Genomic DNA, 20858 nt, shown 5'->3' on the forward strand with positions numbered 1-20858 from the left:
AAAGGTTTCTCGGCATGAAACACAAACTGAGCTGCAAAGAAAATTGTCATAAAAGAGAGGGCGATGACTGATGTTTACTATAAAATGCATTCTGCACATTCTTGCATGATCTGCCACATGCTTGAGGAGAATGCTAACATTTGACTTTCTAAAAATGAAACATCAAATGTAATTTTAGAGGGGTTATTTCATCAAAAAGACGGATTTACAATTTTAATCAATTGTATGCTCCACATTCTTTAAAAAAATGCTAGCGAATTCTCTAGACATTGCCAATTTGTTGAAGTATTTATGTAAATGTGCTTGATGGTCGGCTTGTACCCTGTGACCCAACAAAAGTGTTCTTTTCTGGGTAAACAGTGACATCTAGCGGGTATAATTGGATAAGGCACGCCTCCCCTGCCATCATGAAAAGGGGAAAAACTAATTCAATTGTTTTTATTATAAAGTCATTTTCCTTTTAATTTAAATAATTTTGAATCATTTTGAACCAAAATTGCTGAATTTTTATAGTTATTTTAAAAACGAAGACGATTCGCTTCGAGGAGCCAACTTCCTGTCTAGCCTCCTCTAAGGATTGCGTAATCACACGGCTGGCTACAAAAAAGGTTCTCCAGCCTTACGGCAGGGGGTGCTAGTGATCCCGGGATGCTTCATGTGCCTACCTGTAGAATAAGAGATCTCATAGATAATTACAGTGAACACCTGAGGAGCCGTCGTCCATTTTTTTCGTTTTACATTTCGGGTTTTTGTTTGTTTGTTTTTCTTCCTCTGTTTTTACATTTCGTTTTACAATGGAGGATTACGTATCCAAACGATTTTCAACGATGGATTTTCGGTCGAAGCAGGAGGTCATCAGTAAAGGAAGAGCAACTCCGGAGTTAAAAGGTATGATTCGGACAACGGGACTTAGGAGCATGTCTTTTTCAAACAAAGTGGTACGCACGAGAGAAAACATGCTTTATTGAGTGTTTTTATGTGAAGACTGCTGATATGAGATTTTAATTAAAATAGTTCAAATTAAATAATGAATAAGCCACACTAGAGCAGCGTTCCCCAACCTTTTTTATGAGGTGCCGGACAAATTTTACCCGGGGGGTGACGTTAGTGCCTCCCCCGTCATGAACCTCACCGCACGTCACTGGAGTACGTAATTATAAAAATATCCTTTCCGAAATGAAACTAAAAAAATCAATTAAATAAAAATAATCATTTAAAAGAAAAAGTGGAAAAATTATCATGAAGACATTTATTTAATAATTGTAATGATTAGAAAATTCAAAACGCAGAATAATTAAATAAAAATATATAATTATCAAAAGAAAAACGAAAGTTTTGATTAATGATAAAAAATTATTAAAGTACACGAATTAATGATTCCATGACGGGGATGGCCTAAATGTAGTGTAATTACCAAGTACTGCTGACAGATGGTGGCAAAACAACATGTAACTACCGGCACAAATGGCATGTAGAATGTTTTTTTTTTTTTTTAGTTCACTGCCCCTTAATAAATAAATATTTATAATGAACAGTTCTTTTGAAAATTTTTGAATGTATTATTATTATTTGGGTATCTTACTTTTAAAAAAAGAATCAACACATTCTCAATAATTCAACATAAAACCGATCAAGTCCATAACTCTTATCTCGCAGACACCCCACAACGCAACAGTTGGTCTTCCCCTGTATCAAATTCATCTTTAATGCTCCGTGTCTACTCGAAAATCCGCGAAAGCCCCCGCACACATGTGCACCGAGACACTGCTGCCACCCAGGAAATATTTCAGAGCCAAACGGTTTCCATGTTGGACCCCTGGGAGGGGCCGTCATGCGTACTCACAATTTTCAGCTCATCTTTAAAATTTCATGGAGGTTTGTTCAGTGGTCATTTTGATTTGATGAATGATATTGGACTCAAAATGATTGAGGAAGTGCTGGTTAAGGACCCAAGGCAAATGTCTGGTCATTTATATACCCAGCGCAATGGGTTGAGGATTTGGCCCAGTTGGGTCAAGATTTTGATCCAAGACGTTTTACCCATACTGAGTTAAACGAGGACATGCACACAATTAGCAGCAGTGGCACAGTGTTTTCCTCATGGAAAATACTTTCCGCCTGGAAAATGTTGCTCTTTGTCAGCATAGTTTGGAAAAAAGGCGGCAAAGGTCCTCATAGGCGATAGTCAAGACCCTCCACAAAACTAGTGGAGTTGGAGAAAGGTGGCCTAATTATTTTTAACAGCTTTAACACTCTGGAGGGGTTTAAATGTTGTGGTTCATGCAGTAAGGGGACTTTAAAAAAAAAAAAAAAAAAGGTAACTGTTCTGTTTTTCACGTTGACCTATGTGACCGCAAGAAATTTCTCACGGTTAATCATGTATTTTGAACAATTGCTTTCGAACATCCTACTTACCATTTTTGGGCAGTATTAATATTTGGTGTCAAAGCAAGAGCGTAAGGTGTCTTCAGATAAATGAATGGAAGTGCTGTTAAGTTGCATTTTTTTGTATATATGTAAAAGTTCCATAAATCAAATAAAAAAAAAAATCCATTCTCTTATGTGTCAGAGTGATTTACATATAATTTAGAAAAATTACACACATACCGAACTTGAGGTTTCGCCCGATGAGCAACAACAGCTGTTCGCAAACATGAAACGTAACTAGCGTGCATTTAACGTCCCCTCGTCGGTTCAAAACACGCTTGCAAATCAACTGCGTTTCACAAGAACATCTCGGTACCTTGCCTGAAATATAAGTGAAAAGGACTCTCACGAGCCCCTCACACGCTACGTAACGGCCTAAATGGGATTTGTGAGTCACGACGTCGACCTCCCAGCTGCTCGCCTGCACGTTTTGCTGGCGTAAGAAGCGTCAATGTCTATCAGCCGCCATAAGGAGCTCATTTGACTAAGATTTATTGGCCTGGAAGATGTGTTAGACATGTGATTACATGTGTTCTGATTCTAAATAATACCACAGGGAAAAAAACACATTGAATATATCAGCCCAAGAATATTATATGCTATTAAACAATTTATTTTAGAGGAGTTCGACACTATAGTATCTAACGCTGAAGGCACTGCGACGTGTAGGCTAATGTTAGCAATGAGCGTTTGTTGTTGAATGGGCTGCAGTGGTCAACAAAATGGAAGTTGCTATATGGTAGCATACCAATTAGCATTAAATTTTAAAGGTGATCAGAAAGTTCCAATCAACCTAGCTTCATGACTGACTTTAGATTTCAATTGACAAGGTTATTCCTGAGCAATTCTGGAAGAAAAACAGCCCAGCTCATCTCCATGGTAACCAGGAACAAAATACAAACACATTATTGGGCTTATCTATTTGAGAGATAAAAGTACTTTTAAAAGCATTTTTTTTTTTCCAGGTGAGGTTAGCTCGGAACCAGAGTGGCTTTCAAAGGGAAGAAGCCGGGCCACACAGCGAGGCCTCCCGTTGTGTTGCACTGATGCTTCCTGAGATAGACGTCACATAGCCAAAGCAAAAACGCTGCGTTGTCAGGCTCCCCCCGTCACACCTTTACACCTCTCTCATCTTTTGTCGCACGGATTCACCGACACGCCGTTATCCCCCGCATAAATACGTAACAAGGCCGAAAAAAAGGCTCCCCTTTTCTCTCAAAAACTTAAACCTCAAATTATCTACACCAAAAAAGCCATATTGGCTATCTGGGACAAACCCCAGCCAAAATACAAAAAAAAAAATTGTATTCAGTGCCACGTTTTAAGTTAACATTGGCACAAGAATGTTACATTTGCTAAATGTCGTGTGTACACACGAGATGCTGATTAAAGTACAAGTTGGATTTTTTTTTTCTTTCCTCCATCTGATTTCTATCAGGTGCAAGAGCATGGATGGGTAATTTGCCCCGATAGAAGCCTTTTTATTAGAGAGCCGGTGGAAATGATAGTGCAGCTTTAAAGGCTTTAAAAAGCACCGGCCGACTGAACTTTTGAGTCGACAGCTGATGGCGAGTAGGGGCTTCACCTGGATTTCATAAACGCATCCCAAATAAATACAAAGCGGCGAATTCCACCTGGCGACAAATAAAAGAGTGAGCAACATCCTGACTACTTTAATGATTGCAGCCCGTAGACTATTATAAGCGGACTTTTGAATGCACTTTTACAACCAGTCTGCAACTTTTGTCATGCGGAAACCCCCCCGCAAAAAATTGTTTTTCAAACAAAAACTTCAAAGTAGAATCGAGTCATGCGTGAGAATTTCAATTCATTTTCAATTGACCTCATTTGAATCCCTCATCTTGGGTCGACATCATTAAAAAATCCAAATTGGCTTGAGATAAACAAACTGTTGAGCAAGAATGCAAACCGTTTCCCTCCCCGACGAATCTGATTCCAAACAGCCTGCAGCGTCCGCTAACCTCTGATTTTCTGATTTGCTCGGTACATTCCGCAGACTTGGCAGATGGCGGGCGGCCTCGCGATCCATCTGACGCGGGCATAAATACTTTCCGAGGGTAATTGAGCCACTTTTTTTGGTTTTACCCGCACGCCGCCATCAAAAAGGTCGACGCCGTCTCAGAGCTAATCTGCGGAATGCATATGAGATTTGTTTCATTAAACAAAATCGGAAGTGGCGCGCCGGCTTCTTGGAGAAGCGTCGTCGGGCTCGGCGCTCCCAAACGGATCGGTGCGCCGGCGTGGACAAAAGATGACATTGCGAGTTGGTTTTCTGCCACCGTGCTCCATTATGAGGCTGTCACACAGCATTAGGCCAGACGGCGGACACTTTCATGTGCGGATTAACACTTGCCCGTTGCGGATAATAGATATTTGCCTTAGCTAATCCTTTCCTCTGTTGATTTTTTTTTTGTGGTGCTTGTTGCTTCTTTTAATAACTTCTTGCAAGCAAGCACATTTTCACCAAGAGAATGTTGAAAATGTAAGAAGCCGGAACAAAGGCTGGTGTTTGACACAGATAAGCCGCTTACTGCGCCGAGTTTGAAATGGAAAATCGACTTTGTTTCTCCGCAACGCCGTCGAAGAATGGAATTGCTAGAATGAGTCAAATATCAATGCAAAATTACGCTGTTTTTTTTCGAGTACGTTGTGAAATTAATTGAATCTAAACATTTTTTGGGGTTTGACATGAGTTGTTACAAATGTTAAATTTACAATTTATTTACAAAAAAAGACAAATACAAAATTTACAATTAAAATTAAAAAAATTAATAGTATTTTATTTAAAGAATTTTAATGATACATTTATCTATAGAAATCTTTAAGAAAGCTGATAATAGTTAGTTCCACCTCCAAAATAGGCCAAATTTAACCAGATGGTGAGAAGTGTTGTTTTTTTTTCCATGGATGTCTTAACGTCAACATGAAATTAAAACACACATGGATACATTTATTATACATATGTTAAACATTATTACATCGACATGGCGTGCAGTAATATTTATAACATGGAGATGACAACCACACATTTTCTTGAGGTCTTGATGAAAAATTTCTTCCGCGTCCATTGACATCATGACTACAAGCGTAATTTACACACGCATGCGGATAATTTCTGTCCCACGAAACTGAATTCAAAGAACACATCAATCTGGACTCTTCCGGTTGTCCGAGAAGACGTTTCAGATCTCACCTGATCAAGCCTGCTTGGGTGAGAGACGAAACGTCTTCTAAGACAACCAGATAGGTCCAGTTGCAATCGATTCATTGCCCTCTAAGAACTTCACATATTTGGTGTCTGGGGGTTCTTGGTCCTGGGTTTTGGCACAGGTGAGGGGTCTTTGGTTGCAGCTTGCTCAGGCTGTGGAAGGTTTTCACCGGGCGTCGAAGCACTCGGGTGGCGAATTCTGGAGGAAGGTCCTGGAAAGCCTGGAGCGCCAACGTCAGCGGGGTTCATGGTTTCGTAATCTGGGCTGCTGAGCTCAGATCTCTGCTGTTTTACGGAAACCATTCTGAAGCCTTCTTTCCCCGAAAGGCGCATATCATCCCGTCCTGGCCGGCGACACAACACGGCGACGATGACGAGCAGAAGAAGAAACAACGCTGCTTCTCCCGCCAGTATGGTGATGACCGTTTTGGATGTCAAACAAGACAGAGTTGACGGCATCGCCGGTGAAGTCGTCGGTGGATTTTTACAAAGTGGACGAACAGTGTCGCTCTTCTCCGTGCTGAATCTGTTCCTTACCCTACACGTGAAACTCTTCTCCCTGTCCAGCGATACGTTCAAAGTCTGCTTGGTGGCACCCGATAAGACGATATCATTGACGGACCACGAGAAGGACAAATCGTGAGGATTGGCCGCGTGGCAGCTTAGATTGACAAACCCAATTTGCAGGTCACAGAGGTAACCGAGTCGCGGTTGCGGCACCTTGTCCAAGGTGCAGAGACGGCCGGTCCACTCGCTGACCAGGGTCCAGTTGGGTTTGCGCACGATGGCCTGGTACAAACCCCCGCTGGAGAGCTTCAGGTTCTTCAACAAGAGCGATCCGGTCTTGGAGACGTCCTCCGGTTTCCCGACGGACACTCTGGTTTGCTCCCGGTTGAAAACGATGGTGCCGTTGTGAGTCCAGCTCAGGGCGTCCGTGTTGGCCAGTTGGTTATAAACAAAGGGAAGCTCCACCTTTTGTCCGACGGCGGCGTACAAGTCACACGCGTCCTTGTCGGCGCTCGCAAAGGAGCCACGCAGAGCCATCGCGAAGAGCATGACGGCGGCGTACATGACTCGAGATGTAAAAAAAGGAGACAGAAAGCTAACAAGCAGTGTAGGAGGCTACTGGGAACAAGTGTACATTGTGAAACCTGTAGATCTTCTAGAGGAAGGAACTTGCGCTGATCAAGTCCACTTTCACTTCCCGGAGACGCCGGCGAGTGTTGTCGTGTTGCAACACTCACAGACAAGCGTCCCGTGCTTGCATGGACGGTTTTGGTAATCCAGTTCCCCTATGACAATAATGAATAATATTTTACAGAAAGCAAAGAAAATGAATTACTGAGCCATCGACCTGAGAGGGCGGAGCTTGTTTGATGTGGGCGGGTCTTTGTGGGAAAAGAGTCAAAGCTTTCAAATGACCGTAGCAGACACATAATCAAAATTAATTCTGGTTTATAAAACTTTTTATGAGGTAAATGACATAAATCAGTCATCCGATTCAAAGTTATCTAAAAATCCCCCAGCAGTGTTTCCAGTAAAGCACATTGACGTCGACAATGCTAACAGCGTCGACGTCGGACTAACCTGGCATTCTCTAATTTCCGACAATTAGCGACGGCTCTGTAAATCTCTGTCGCGTCAAAAATGGGCAGAGCGGCAACACCTGTTTGGCTCTGTTTCGCCGTCATTACGCATTTTCCTTCCCCGAGGCAACAGATGCATGTAAAATGTCAGCTATGTCCGCAGGGGGGCCAAATGCAGCGAATTCCTCTTCGCAAATGTTGTCCAAGATGATCGGGCCAACTGGCAAATAAGAACGAGGTGTTGCCAAAGAAGAGCACGCTGCTGTTTTATGTCATATAATTAACATGTAATAAGTTTCTTTGCTTTAATGATAGTTATGTCACCGAAGCATTCCACGAGTCAGCTTTTATTTTTTTTTTTTTTTTTCCTTCATCATGCCACAAATGATAGTCTTTGTGTAAACTTTCCATCTGTGTCTTTTTTAACTTGGAGATGCACTTATGGCTGTGATTCTAGATTTGTATTATATTAATCATTGGAAGTTGACTATTTATTTTAGGAAAAAATAAATACAATTTTATTTAATAAAAATGAAAATAAATTACTTGAGGACAAACAACAAAAAGAGAATATTCCGAGCACTCGTTGAATCACGGGAACGGAAAGGAGGCACCACGTTTTCATCCCCAAAGGTCTTCTAAAAACGAGTCACGTCTGGTCCAAGCGGCTCTGGAGCATCCCGCTGTCAGCTTCCATCTGTGGCCTCTAAATTACACATCAGCCGAGCAGACTGAAAGCTGGAAAGGGGGCCAATTAACCCGCAGACAGACTCTTTGGGCCTCTGCCCAATGAAAAGGGCATTTGGTGTTTGGCGCAGAGGGCAGCGGTGGTAGCCGAGCTCAGCCGAGCCCAGCCACTAATCCTGGCCACTTTTAAATGTATTTTTTTTAACAGTGGCAGTAAGCACATTAGAGAATTCCCTGCTCCCAGTCAGCAATTAGGAGTTGATCTGCTTAACTTTGGGCTTTTCCCTAAGCTTCCAATTAAAGATTAATTATGGGAGAAAAAAAAAAATGTTCTTTGAATGCATTAGGCTTGTTAATACTCGTTACTGTTTTAAATTCTATTTTGATTGTATTGATGCAAATTTTTCTACTAGCAGTACTTTGTGTGAAATACAAATGAGCATTACTTAACCTGATTAGCCAGCAAAATTAATTTTATTGATTTGATTCTGATTTATTTTTAATCAAGTGCATAACAATGTGAATAATTTATTTTTAAAAATAAATATGTCATTATTTATGATTGATGTTTGGCAAAAGACGTGTAGAATTTAAAAAAATATTTTGGCAAATTATATGAATATTTTCATGTGTTAGGATTTTACATGACATTATTGCTTAATTGAATTTCATACATGCCAGACAGTTATTGTTGGAAATTAGTTGCAGGTTACAAAAAGTGAATGAGAACATTTAAAAACTGCTGGCGTGAAGATGTGGGATGATATTATGGACAAGATGTCTATCTCCCACACAAGTACGGAAACAAGCGTTTGTCATGCATTCCCTCTGAGCTCCCGCTATTTCCCCCAAACTGGCCGAAGAGAGAAAAAACAGACCTTTGTTTTATGACAGAGTTCAAGAGATCACCGTTGATATTTCCTCTTGCATTACACGCTTCTCTAAATTGTCTGGAAGGAGAAGGAGGAGAAAAATGAGAGGGGGTGGGGGGGCTTCAAACGCAACGCTGGGCCCGAGGGCTTATCGCGCTTGCCGTCACCAAGGAGGTTGTGTCATGTTGGTCATGCTCGGACCGGCTGCTTTTGGTCACTGAGGCACAATATCTGCGAGGGCGGGGCGAGCATCTTTGATGTGCAACGGGGAGGCACTGCACGGCGGGCGATCACTCATTTCCATCTCCGCCGAGAACAAACCTCCCGTCGGTCACTTGGAGTTCAAGTTTAAACAAAAGACCTGGAGCCTTTTGCTCCAATGCTCATAGGCATATATTCTTTATCCTCTGCAAACAAAAACAAACTGCTCTCCTTTGCTAGAGGTCATGGCGCTTTCAATCTGTTTACTTGATGTGGATCAAAAACAAACTTGCATCCAAAAAATGATCTGGGTGATGACCAAGGACTGAAGATGATACCTTTGAGGTTTCTTGCTGATAAGCTTGTGTTTGAGAAGAGACGGACGGCCTCATGGGTGCGGCGTCAGCTGATTCTATCTACATAAACAGCGATAAATAATCTCGGGAAAAAAAAAACCTGACGTGCCGAAGGGAAAGTAGTCTTCAATTCTGTTTGCACGTTTTTGTGTTCTGCTCTCGGCGCGTCGGCCCTCATTAGATTGCGCAGGTGTACCTAATGAAGTGTCCGCTCTCTTCGTCTCAGATGTGGAATATTCTCATTAAACTTGGCTTAAAAAAACCAGCTGTGCCTCATAAATGTTTTATCACCGAGGCCTTCGCGTGGCCTCATGTAGGGAACGTCTTATCTCAGCTGGAACACAAATCCATTCAGCAGTGACTTTAAATCCTCTTCATTTGTCTGTGATGCTCTTTTTTTTTTGTAGCGCCTTGCTTGATCACAGCAGAGTTACCAAAATCGGATGTAGTATTTTCAACTATTTTTGGACAAAGGAAGTCAGACAAAAGTTGCGCAAGAAACTGAAAATAAAATTTCCTTTGGTCTCTGCAGTACATTTGCTGCCTTTGATTTCATTTTGAATACAACCAGAAATGTCGTAAATGAACAAACAGAGAGCCGTTGGCCTTCAAAACAATTGGGCTTCCGTTTTTGCCAAATGTTTGGCTTGCTACTGGCTCCAAACGCCCACCTACAAATTACAGATACTGTCAGCGCAATTGTAAATCTTATGAACGAAGACTTTGGGAGGGGGGGGCGACGAAACTCGGTCTGCCCCCGACAGGAATGCGGCGTGGTCAACGATAAGAATGAGATGTTGTTGTAAAACAGTAAAGCTTGCACATGCCACAGAGGCCTCTCAACCTCTGCTGATCTCATGATAGGCCTTCACTTTCACTCTCCTCAAGAGTTTGTTTACAACTTGCCAATGTCACTGCTTCAATACATATCCAATAGAGGGGCGACGAATAATAGACGATTAATCGCTAATTATTTTTGGTAAACGACTTCAGCTTCTTAACAACAGCTACTCTCCAATTTCTGTTCTCAGAAATTAGCGCTGTGCTCATTACGTTGTAGCATCTAGCTAGCAACGGGCATCGGCTGCCTACCGTGAATTCGCTTCTAAGTCAATAATTGTCGTCGCGAATAGGATACATTTCTCACAAGACGACCAGCCATGCTAATGGCTAAGCTAACCTAAGATTGACACAGCTGGCAGAGTCGACTTTTCACAGAGGCCTGGCTGTAACCGCGCAAAAGCGAAGAACGTTAAGCTTTGAAAATAGCACTCAAATAAGTACTCTGGAGAAAACAACACATGATTAATCGATTAATTCGACAAAATAATCAATTATCAGTTACAGTCCTAATGGTAACTTGTACAGCGGGACTATATTGCGATTGCACACCAAAAGCTTCCCTTGTAAAATTTGGATGCGGTTCAGGGGCTCCAAATAAAAATCTGAATGGAAACCTTATCTGCCATTTATAGGCAAAACGAAGAAAAAACTAATCCCTCTCTAATCTGAAAAATAATAAAATATGAGCCAGCAATATGTGTTATATGACCTGATCTCAGTGTCAACCCCAGCCAGCCAAGTATAGCTTAGCGAGCGCAGGTAACGCAGAGTTCATGGATAATCTGAGGATATCACAGTTCTTATAAACTCTCAGTCTGCTATGTTTGCGCTAACATTCCCAAAAGTCTTGACCAAATAGCATCGATAGCTCCGAAATCCACCAAAAGCCATTGGAAATAAATTGATGTTTTTCTTTGGGACGATGAATAAGTGCTCACAAGTTCTCAGGATAAACAACGCGATCAAATGATGTTTGCAAAAGCCATTCGGAAATCGTCGTTCCTTAGACACGATTTTGCATACCGATACGTGGCCAGTGGTGATGAGATGCCAACAGGGAGAAATTCAATATTAGCGATGAAGTCGCGGCGTAAATGCAGGAAAGATGATGAAGGGAACAACACGCGGCGGCGAGAACACGCCGTCCCACAAAATTACATTCCCTGCTTGACTTGAGGCCAACAAACTGTCAACACGTTCCTTTGGCAGAGATTTACGGGAAGATAATGCCAAAAATTAATTTCTGCTTGAAAAGTGAAAGCGTGGAAAAAAAATGAAAATCAATATTAGCTTTGATTTTTTTTAAATATATTGTGTAATTGTTGAACGCAAGATTGTGGAAAAACTTTTTTTTTGTCCTTCCAAGGATCTCAACTTGATTATTACATTACTGTGATTTTTTTAAATTTTATTTTGTGTGGTTAGTGGCTGGAGTTTTCAGCCCCGTCAGCATCAGTGTGGTGGAGCGGGGTAAAAATAGCATTTGTTTACATACTGCATTTCCCGTCAGTCATCATACTCTCCAGTGTGAGTGAAAACGGCTGTGCCGCACAACACCGTGGACACACACAAGACACACACACACACTGGTTGATTAGCGTCCCAAACTAGCGCGACGTCTCAAGCCAGCCGGCGGCACTTTGCTAACGTCGTCGCTCACAACATGCTATCTGATAGCGACGTCTTCCCTTCTTTCCGCTCTCGGAGACTCGGCACTGTCCCGACCCGTTGGAGCGAGACCGCCTTTCCGGCGTAACAGTGACCCGACCCTCACCGCTAATAAAAGCCAAACGTTATCAGGCTTTCAAATTCTTCCATCCTTTCCGTGACCCCGGCTCACAGGTACTTTGGCCCCGCGCTGACCTTGCGGACGTTGGGTGAGCAAACCCTAATTGACATCAGCAGAGGGGTCGTCAGGCCGCGGTGGACCAGAAGGGGTCAAAGGTCAACCTGTTGCTTTTCTGCTCCAATTTAGATCGTCACACACTGATTATGGGTTGGGAATATAAACTTGGATTTTTTTTCTTTTTTTCTAGCAAGGCTCAACTATGCCGGTGACCTTTTTTGGCAGTCATTGTGCGTGAAGCACAACAATCAGGTCAACCAAGTTACCATTTCGGATGAACTTGGCTCGGCATGATCCAAAATCCACACCTCGACACTCTTCCTCTCGTCCCTGTGAGAATAAATGACTCTTTATAGCACCCGAGGAAGAGACGGCATGACTCGTCTGTCCTCGGAGGGATTACGCGTGCTCATAAGAGAGCGCTCAGCCATTCCTCGCATTCCGCCCGTACCCGACGACGAAGTGCAGCACACATGAAAGTGTTGCCGGTGAAATATTGTGGCGGGTCAAGCTGTTTTACAACCACAAATGTTGTTGACGTTGCTACGGTCAAGGGTGGATCGGAATCCAAGCGCCTTATTTTTTGCCCGTGCTTGCTGCCGCCATGTTTCCGTTGTTGCTTGACACCATCCGGTTGTCGGCGGTGACAGTCCCCGGCGCACGAATCCCGTCACAGCCTTTGTCGCCCGGCATAACGGGCTCGGGAAAGCCACGCTTAGATTTATTACCCAGCTGCCCTCAAATATGTTCCTGCTTGACAGCGACCTCGGAGGAGGATTAGCAGCAGCCTCAGGCGGCCAAGTGCAATTGAATATTTATATGCTGCTGAGCTGAGGCAAAAAAAAAAAATTGTATGCAACATTTTCACGGGCAACCAAAGTCTGACATGGATTAATTAAGCAAAGCACAGCGGGACGAATCCAATTCGCTTTGATTTTGCCGAGTCATGTGGTTTCACTTTTTTCCTCTTCCAGGCTAAAAAAAGTTTTAGTAACAGCATGTTTTCTTCAGAGCATAATTACTACGGTTTTATCTATCAAAAGTTCTGGAAGAATCTACTGGTATCGGTCTGCAGTTATATTTCATGTCAAGATGATTAAATCTAAAAATAGAACGAACAAATGGCCACTGAAGCTAATTTCATGTTTAGTAGGGAGAGACAGGGGGCGGGGCTTCCTCTTGCCCCTAACACAAAGGTGTACACTAAGTATTAACTTTGCCTTTCTAATCCCAATTCCGCAGAGAATAGACATGAAAGACTTTAACTTCGCCTTGGAGCCAAGAGAAGGCCTTTGGCCGCCATCTTTCTCTGCTGGAGCTCTTCGTGCTGCTATTGTTCCATCAGCATCTCCAGCTGTCAGCGCCCTCGAGACGGCAAGATGAACGGCCGAGCCAAGCAGCCTGTTCGCTGAAGGGCCTGTCATCAACTCGTCCGGCCGCCGCAAGGATCCAACAAGGGGAGAAACTGTACGAATGGAATGATTACATAAGAATCATAAAATGGAATGATACATTTTTTGCATTTTGCCGCTATGTCTTTTACGAGCAACGAACAGGCCTCAGCTTGGACTCTAACCGTTAAGTGTCGGGGGCTCGGCCCACCTGCCCGCCGGCCACACAGCTGCGGCACTCACTTAACACCGTTGCAATTCTCCCCCCCCCTCTCGACTCAGGTGATGCAGAACTCGTGACGAATCCAAAGGCGACGGCTGATAAGAGCGTGAGGTCACTCCGACGAGTCAATGAAGCTAATCCTCTAGTCATCGACTCCTACGCTTGGCCTGCACCCCTCGAGTTCAACGGTGGGCCAAGAGAGAACGAAGGTAACGCGGGGAACGTCTCGCCAACACGTCAGAGGAGAAAAAAAAAATTCCCTCATGTAAACTGTTGGCAGTCGACCTCGCGATGCCTGTCAAAGAGCTCGTTGTGATAACGGTCGACTGTCTGCGATGGTGCTCAGTAGATTTCGTATTTACTTAATTCCGACCACTTCGTGTTGTTGACTCAGCTCTTAGAGTGACGGACAGAGGAGAGGCTCGGGCCAGCTGTTTTTCCCGACGTGGAGCGTCACTATTGCTGTCAAGAGCAATGGGGGAATGAACGTATTTGTCGCTTTTATCTGTGATGTGACGTGTCGCGGCGAAGACGGAGAACACCTGCCACTTTTCAGATTTCAGTGGGGGGCGCTGAGGCAACGTGTGCTGCTTGCATGTTAGCAGCAGAGATTTTCTTTCAGTGAATTTTAATGCTGCGTGGCAAAAAGCCATTTTGAACTCTTCCACACATTTAAGTCATTGGAAAAGCGCCTGGAGACGTGTGAGCGATATCTCCAGGATGGTTAACCATGGTGGCTTAGAACCAGCCACCAGCCACCGCCGCCCGCCCCCCCTCCGCCAGCCCACTGTTTCCAGCCTAAGTGCTCTCCATTTGTCTGCGAGGATCAAATGTCCCACTCTGTTGATGAGCAAGCCTCCTTATAAGGTCTCAGCGGGGAGAGCCAAAGCCTTGAAGAGAAGCCTTGACAATGCCGCACCAAATGGAAACACAGCTGATTTCTATGATGCAAAATGTACATAAAGTGAAAATAGTCCAAACTGGTTTGTTGGAAAGAATACTAGCATGTCTGTGGTAAAAAATAGCTGGGACACCTCTGCTAGCACTAGCGTAAGTCCTAATGGAGCTGGTGAATGTTACAAACTTAAATTAGCTTAACTTCTAGGTAACCAAATACTGTCAAATACAGCAAAAATTGTTAAAATTTGCATGTGTTTTTGGTCATGTGACATCTGCAAACTGAGTCATGATTGGTTGTTACCTGAGCAACTGTGATGTCATTTTTAGTCGACGGAAAGTGGCAAAATGGCCGCCCTCTAAAATGGATAAAAACAGATGCTAACGTCATATTCCACAAACATAATGCTAGTCAGAATGTTTACATTATTGGTGACCTACAGAACAATTTTTGACTCAACTTTCCTTGTAGCACAGCAGAGCTAAATTAGCAGAATTCTGCTAATGCAAGTAAAAAAAAAATGCTTAGCCCTCTGTAACGTGCAAAAGGAATTTCCTGTGCTGCATGACGGCTGTTAACCTGAATGTGAAGGTTAATCTGTCTGGAAGAAGGTGATGGCGCTTTTCTTCTGCCTCGATCGAGACATGTGACCGCCAGTGTAAACACACATTTGAGAGAGGGCCTTGTGTGAACACTAACTACATTCACAGCAGCGACACCGGTGTATTTGTGTAGCAACTTTTTATACACAACGGCAATGACTTTCTTCGTGTCAGAACCCTCTGAAAATATTCCAGTGATGTTTCACATAAACAGCATTGTTGCATTAACCTTTGACATTTATGTATTGCTGCAACTCATTTTGCCTTTTTTTTTTTCCCCAGGCAGCACAAATGACTGACTGATGGCTTACAAACACTGATGAAATTTAAGGTAACAGCACAGTTACATACATTTAATTTATCGCTGTTTAGCAACAGTTAATTACAAGTGATTTATGGTTTCATGTTAGTAAAAGTGCGGGTGATCGGGAAACACACATCCATCAAGCTAACGACACATTTATTTTTTGCTTATTGGCGTGGCTGCAAAATGTGAAGGAAATGAAGATTGTAGTGACAGATTCAGGTTAGGTTGAGTCAACCCTGATTATTATCAATATATCTACCAGAAAATACATTCTGACAAATATCTGGGGGCTTAAATATATTTTCACTGATTAGTGGTGCACATTGACAATGAGCAGTGGCCTTAAATGCCTGCCAGTCAATATTGTTCATCCCAAAGCTCGTTCAAAAAAGTTTTGTGGCTGAAAAGCTTGAGTCTGGACATTGTTTTTGTGTCATTTTCCGATGTTTCATTCAAGCCCTAAAGGTTAATCATCACGGCTCCAATGGTTTGCCTGCAATGCTTGTGCGCTAGGCTAAAGTTCCCAGACATGCACGAACACAGATAATGAGTGAGTGGAGCCAGACAGGGGACAATCAGTCTTGTGTGTGTGTGTTTATGTGTGAGTGTGTGTGTGTTTCATTTTTCATTTTGCACATGAAGCTTTTTCCACATTGAGTTCTATGAGTGACTTTACATGAGAATCTTGCATGTATGTTCATTGTAATATGTGCTTGTGTGTCTGCTAGAGAGAAAAAAAATCATCCAGCGAGCCAGTTGGCTGGCCGGGCAGTGAGTGAGTCAGGCCCCGGGGCAGTCTGGGTAATTACGGGCGAGTCATGAAGGCCAAATGGAATGTTTACTCGAGCCTGGGGGTCAGCAGGACCTATGAGAGCGCTCTTCAAAAAGTCTTCGATTTGCAACGTGCCACTTTGCTGTTGCCATCAACCTAATTAGGAACAAAAAAAAAGGCATGCCGTGATTCTGAAATGTTCTCGTCCCGGGACTGAAGCTCACCTGACCTCTAACACGGTGCGGTTTTAGGATAATAGGCTGGCAAATGTATTTTTTTTTTCCCGAGGCAGGACATAGTCAGTAAACACTCAAACCATAAACAGCTTTGTTTGACAATCCCGCCTATGCTCTACATAAACCTCACAAATCAACTTGCCGAGTATGATCTTGAAGCTTAAATGTCAGCTGCCCGGGCTGCGGCCCAGCTCGAGGCTTTTGACCTTTAACCCCGCGGGCCAGAAAGTTTGTCGTGGTGAACCGATGTGGGTTGCAGGAGGTCAAGCTTCTTGCCGCTTGGATGGAAGACTGAGACCACGATGTCATGATATGAGTCACAGTCGCGGCCATCAATACTTTAGAGACGATTGTGGAAGATGGTAGCACCGAGTTGAAGGGATTTCTCGCGAAGCTCCCCGTGTTGACTTTCCTGCGGCCCGAAATCCACGCGACAGAGATGGCCGGCCGGATAGCAGCGTAGCTTCCCACCACAACAAAGCGCCCCGGGCCTCCCGCTTTGAGGCCGGCCGATCCTGAAGCTCCGCTGGAAACGGAGCTGTGAATCATATCAACATCAAACGAGGGGAGAATGTTTTTACTCCCCCAAACGGAGCTTGTCATTGGTCTGTGGTAAAGTGACTGATTTTAAAATGGGAAACAGACACTGGATTGGATACAAGAAGAAATTATTTGCTCGTGGAGGCTTCCAGTAACCTGCTGCTGGTGACTCGTATTAGCCAACGACAACATCATCATCAGCATGTGTGGTGCGAGAATCTCAGCTAGTCAGAGCGGCGTTATCCCTTTAGTATGAGGTCAACAGTGGTGCCATAGGGGCAACCCCCACCGTCACCGCCATACCGACCATGCATGCACGCTCCTGGGAGGGAGATATGTGGAGGTTGTGTTACCCTTTTTATCCAAATCTGCAATCTCAAAAGTCAGTTCAGAAAGAAAAACAGGATGAAAAAGAAGGTTATATCTAGACTGGAATGAAATACTTTGAGGGAGATAAACGTACCATGTCGAAATGGGAGTCAAGTATCCCAAATGGAAAAAAGTTTTCATTTTAATATCCTGAATTGACAATTTGGTGACAGAAAGTAGAATTTAGATTTTAGACCAGGTGAAAACGGGTCTAAGTTGCGGCGCAGGTGGTCGATTCGATCCTAGTGCAGGCAGACGGATTCTTCTACCTGCATCGACAAAATGAAAGAATATTACCTGACCTATTTTGCCTGATTGGCAACTCTGCATCAGTTGACACTTTAATAAGCGTCACGGATAAAACCGCCAAAGACAATGAAATTCCGATCAAGCATGCCAGCATACTGACAAGTGTAATAGTAGGCAGGTGTTGAGCCGAGTGCGATTCCAGTAAGACAACTCTGCCATCTGCACGCTCGGGATGTGCCGCAGCTTGCCAGCTGTCCACGAATGCCCCAAAGTGTCTCATGCAGTGAAGAGAAGCGATCAGGCTCTTCGCTAGTCCGTTCAGGGCGTGTTCCGATCGAGTCTATTCAGTCACCTTCGGCATCTGACTATAATTACAGGCCCTGATATTTCCGGCTGAGCTTTACAGTGCTAACAGAGTAATAAGGCTCTTTGTGGGAGGGAAAAAAAAGTCAGTCCAAGATGGATTGAAATGTTTAATAAAGCTACATTCTGTTTGCTTGTCCAGAGAACGACCGGCGCACATGTTCATGTCCGGGCGGCGTAATTGCAGAAAGCCACGGTGTGTGCAAATGCTTGGATGTCTTTTTTTCTGGAATGCTGAGACTTGAGAAAACATTTTTTTTTTTGGGTGGTGGTAAAGTGGAATGAAAACAAGGTGCAATGAATGCACCAGCGTGTCCTGGGTGTGCTGATGAGAGCCAGAGACCAGACCTAATCACCCTGGTGGCGAGACGCGGTACAACCACGTGTGTGTTCATGATTTGTGTTCATTTGACAGCGATCGGCTCATGAGATTGAAATAAAAAAATTGTGTTCAACTGAGTTCATTGCTTCAGTGAGGGTAAACATGTAAATGTTTTAGTCTTGAGCTACAGCGGCGAGCTGGCTCGGAAGTGAACATCTGTTGATGATCAGCATTCCAGCAAGGTGATGTTCAGATGACGCAAACCGAATAAAGCTTTTTTGTCTGTGGGATCCAGTTAGAAAGCCAATGTTGTTCTTCACGCTTAGTTTAATGTACATACTCGGTGACAAAATAATGCTCACAGAAACTGAAAGATTCATTTTCTTTTGCCTTTCTTTTGAGTGTAATGCCAATGTGGACCACTAGATGGCAGGTGGCTATATAGTTTGACTATAACATTAAAAAAAATCAGGAACTATTTCAGCTGAGGATTATTGAATGGCACATCCTTGTTGATCCTGCTTTTTACGCCTACACAATGAGACTGCTGTAATTTCGTTTTATAATTGTCTTTGTTTTATGTACCAATAAAGACCTTGAAGCCTCTTCTATTCGATCCGAATGACAGCTTGAAGACAAAAATAATATGAGTCCGACTTCAAAGCAGCATTGTAACTTTTGTCATTTGTTTTTTTATAGCTCATGCCTGCGAGGATAAACCCAAGCGCAGTTCTAAAGGACCGAGAGCAGCGAAGGCCATAAAAACCGAGTCACCAAAGAAGTCTGCGTGCTTCACCTCTGCCCTCGACACAAGCCTGTTAGCGTGCACTATTTAGTCCGATAACCTGACAGGAGAGTTTGGGTTTCAGCATCAAGATTCTTGAGCAGGCCCAGCTGTCTCCTGAAAGGACTCGATGGACACCTCTCACAGTAAAGCGGCGACATCTTTGCCTTCATATAAAAATAACACAGCCCCATTTCCATCACCAAGCACTTCATTAAAAAGAAAAAAAAACTTTGCTCACGCGGACACTTTGGGAATTCCGGTCTCCGTTGTGACCCAAATAGAAGACCACACCTACACGGATGGAAACATGAGCTCTTTGAGAGTGGACGAAGGAATATTCCTCAAAGTGAAACCATATGAGGCCACTCTTTTCCTTCACCGTGTTTGCGTGCCGCGGCCTCGCCGAAAGGAAAGGTGACAGCAACGCAGAAGCCAACGCCGTTTATTTGTGTTTTTCACACTTTTAGCCAGGCTGTTCCTAATCTTTGGAATCATTAAACGTACCCCCTGAGGACGGCCTGAGGACAGATTGGATTCAGAAAGACACATTGTTTACATATTTGACTAAGATGTTGAAAGTTTGCTGTCAAATCTCGTGAAGGGGCAAAGCCACCGTTTTGCTACGACTTGCGCGCAAATGTGGCGGGATTATGAAAGAAGCGCTTCGCCAAACAATGCTAAAATGCCAAAATTTGAAGGCAAATTTATTCATCTGCGCTATTATTTTGTGAAGGTGGAATTGGCTGTCATTTTTGAGGCTTTGGCAGCTGAGACCACACCGCTCCCCCCCCCCCCCTTAAACATGGACATGCTGTTCTCAACAGTCAAATGTGTTATCATTCAATGTGCAGCGGCGCAGAGCCGGCCGGCGTCACACTGAGAGCTGTTTCTAATATGACTTTACCCATGAAGATGCCGTGTAGTTCTATGCAGCTTCAACCACAATAACAACAAGCATCTTGTTCAACCAGAAATGGCATGTACATGCTGAGAGATACCTTGAAGGACTATAATGCTAGCTAATGTATCACACACACCATAAGGGGATGATATCGGAGCAATGGGACTGATTGGGTGCTTAGATGAGATTTGATGTCCGCTACAGTGATTTTGAACAGGAACCCATACTTTATTTGTATAAAAAAAAAAAAACGCCATGTCAAGCCATAGCATTGTCTAATGGGGAAAACATGTCTTTTCTCTTGTCGCAAGGCTTGTTAGCATTTCAAAGAAAAATATGTTTAAGAGCATTGTCTGTCTACATGCTCGTTAAAATGGCCGTGCTTTGTAAAATTGTCGATGCTATTCGTTTGCCTGTATATGGTGGTGTGCATTGTGTGTCCGCACGAGTGAACGATTCATTCAGTGAGTGAGTGAGAGTGAGTGAGTGAGAGTGAGTGAGAGTGAGTGAGTGAGTGAGTGAGTGAGTGAGAGTGAGTGAGAGTGAGTGAGTGAGTGTGAGTGAGTGTGAGTGAGTGTGAGTGAGTGTGAGTGAGTGTGAGTGAGTGTGAGTGAGTGTGAGTGAGTGTGAGTGAGTGTGTGTGTGAGTGAGTGTGTGTGTGAGTGAGTGTGAGAGTGAGTGTGTGAGTGAGTGAGTGTGAGAGAGTGAGTGTGAGAGAGTGAGTGTGAGAGAGTGAGTGTGAGAGAGTGAGTGTGAGAGAGTGAGTGTGAGTGAGTGAGTGTGAGTGAGTGAGTGTGAGAGTGAGTGTGAGAGTGAGTGTGAGAGTGAGTGTGAGAGTGAGTGAGTGTGAG

The 20858-nt window shown here is 43.6% G+C and overlaps 1 protein-coding gene and 1 long non-coding RNA gene across 3 annotated transcripts in view; one reads left to right on the forward strand and one right to left on the reverse strand.

The window, feature by feature from the left end:
* Positions 1-697: 697 nt before the first annotated feature.
* The window catches only part of LOC148396838 (uncharacterized), a 23086-nt gene continuing 2925 nt past the window's right edge, over positions 698-20858 (forward strand). The window contains exons 1-5 of the long non-coding RNA XR_015859146.1: positions 698-888; positions 13290-13514; positions 13721-13870; positions 15444-15492; positions 19019-20858. The exon at positions 19019-20858 is cut by the window's right edge and continues 2925 nt beyond it. This is a non-coding gene — a long non-coding RNA (uncharacterized LOC148396838). The remainder of the gene's footprint in view (positions 889-13289; positions 13515-13720; positions 13871-15443; positions 15493-19018) is intronic.
* On the reverse strand, positions 5373-6956 carry LOC148396839 (uncharacterized). Of its 2 annotated transcripts, XM_088378944.1 has the most exons (2): positions 6333-6956; positions 5373-6215 (listed from the first exon to the last, which is right to left on the reverse strand). In XM_088378944.1, the coding sequence occupies exons 1-2, from the start codon at positions 6725-6727 to the stop codon at positions 5732-5734; spliced, it is 879 nt and encodes a 292-aa protein (XP_088235070.1). In that variant the 5' UTR covers positions 6728-6956; the 3' UTR covers positions 5373-5731. The 2 variants fall into 2 exon arrangements, with proteins under 2 accessions (XP_088235070.1, XP_088235069.1); XM_088378943.1 differs by having other exon boundaries at positions 5373-6954.

Source organism: Syngnathus floridae, chromosome 6 (genome assembly GCF_059516105.1).
Source record: "Syngnathus floridae isolate MCC-2025c chromosome 6, RoL_Sflo_1.0, whole genome shotgun sequence".
Classification (NCBI taxonomy): Eukaryota; Metazoa; Chordata; class Actinopteri; order Syngnathiformes; family Syngnathidae; genus Syngnathus; species Syngnathus floridae.

Excerpts from the sequence above, each read along its gene's own strand:
- LOC148396839 (XM_088378943.1), bottom strand. The coding sequence starts at position 6,727 with ATGTACGCCGCCGTCATGCTCTTCGCGATGGCTCTGCGTGGCTCCTTT.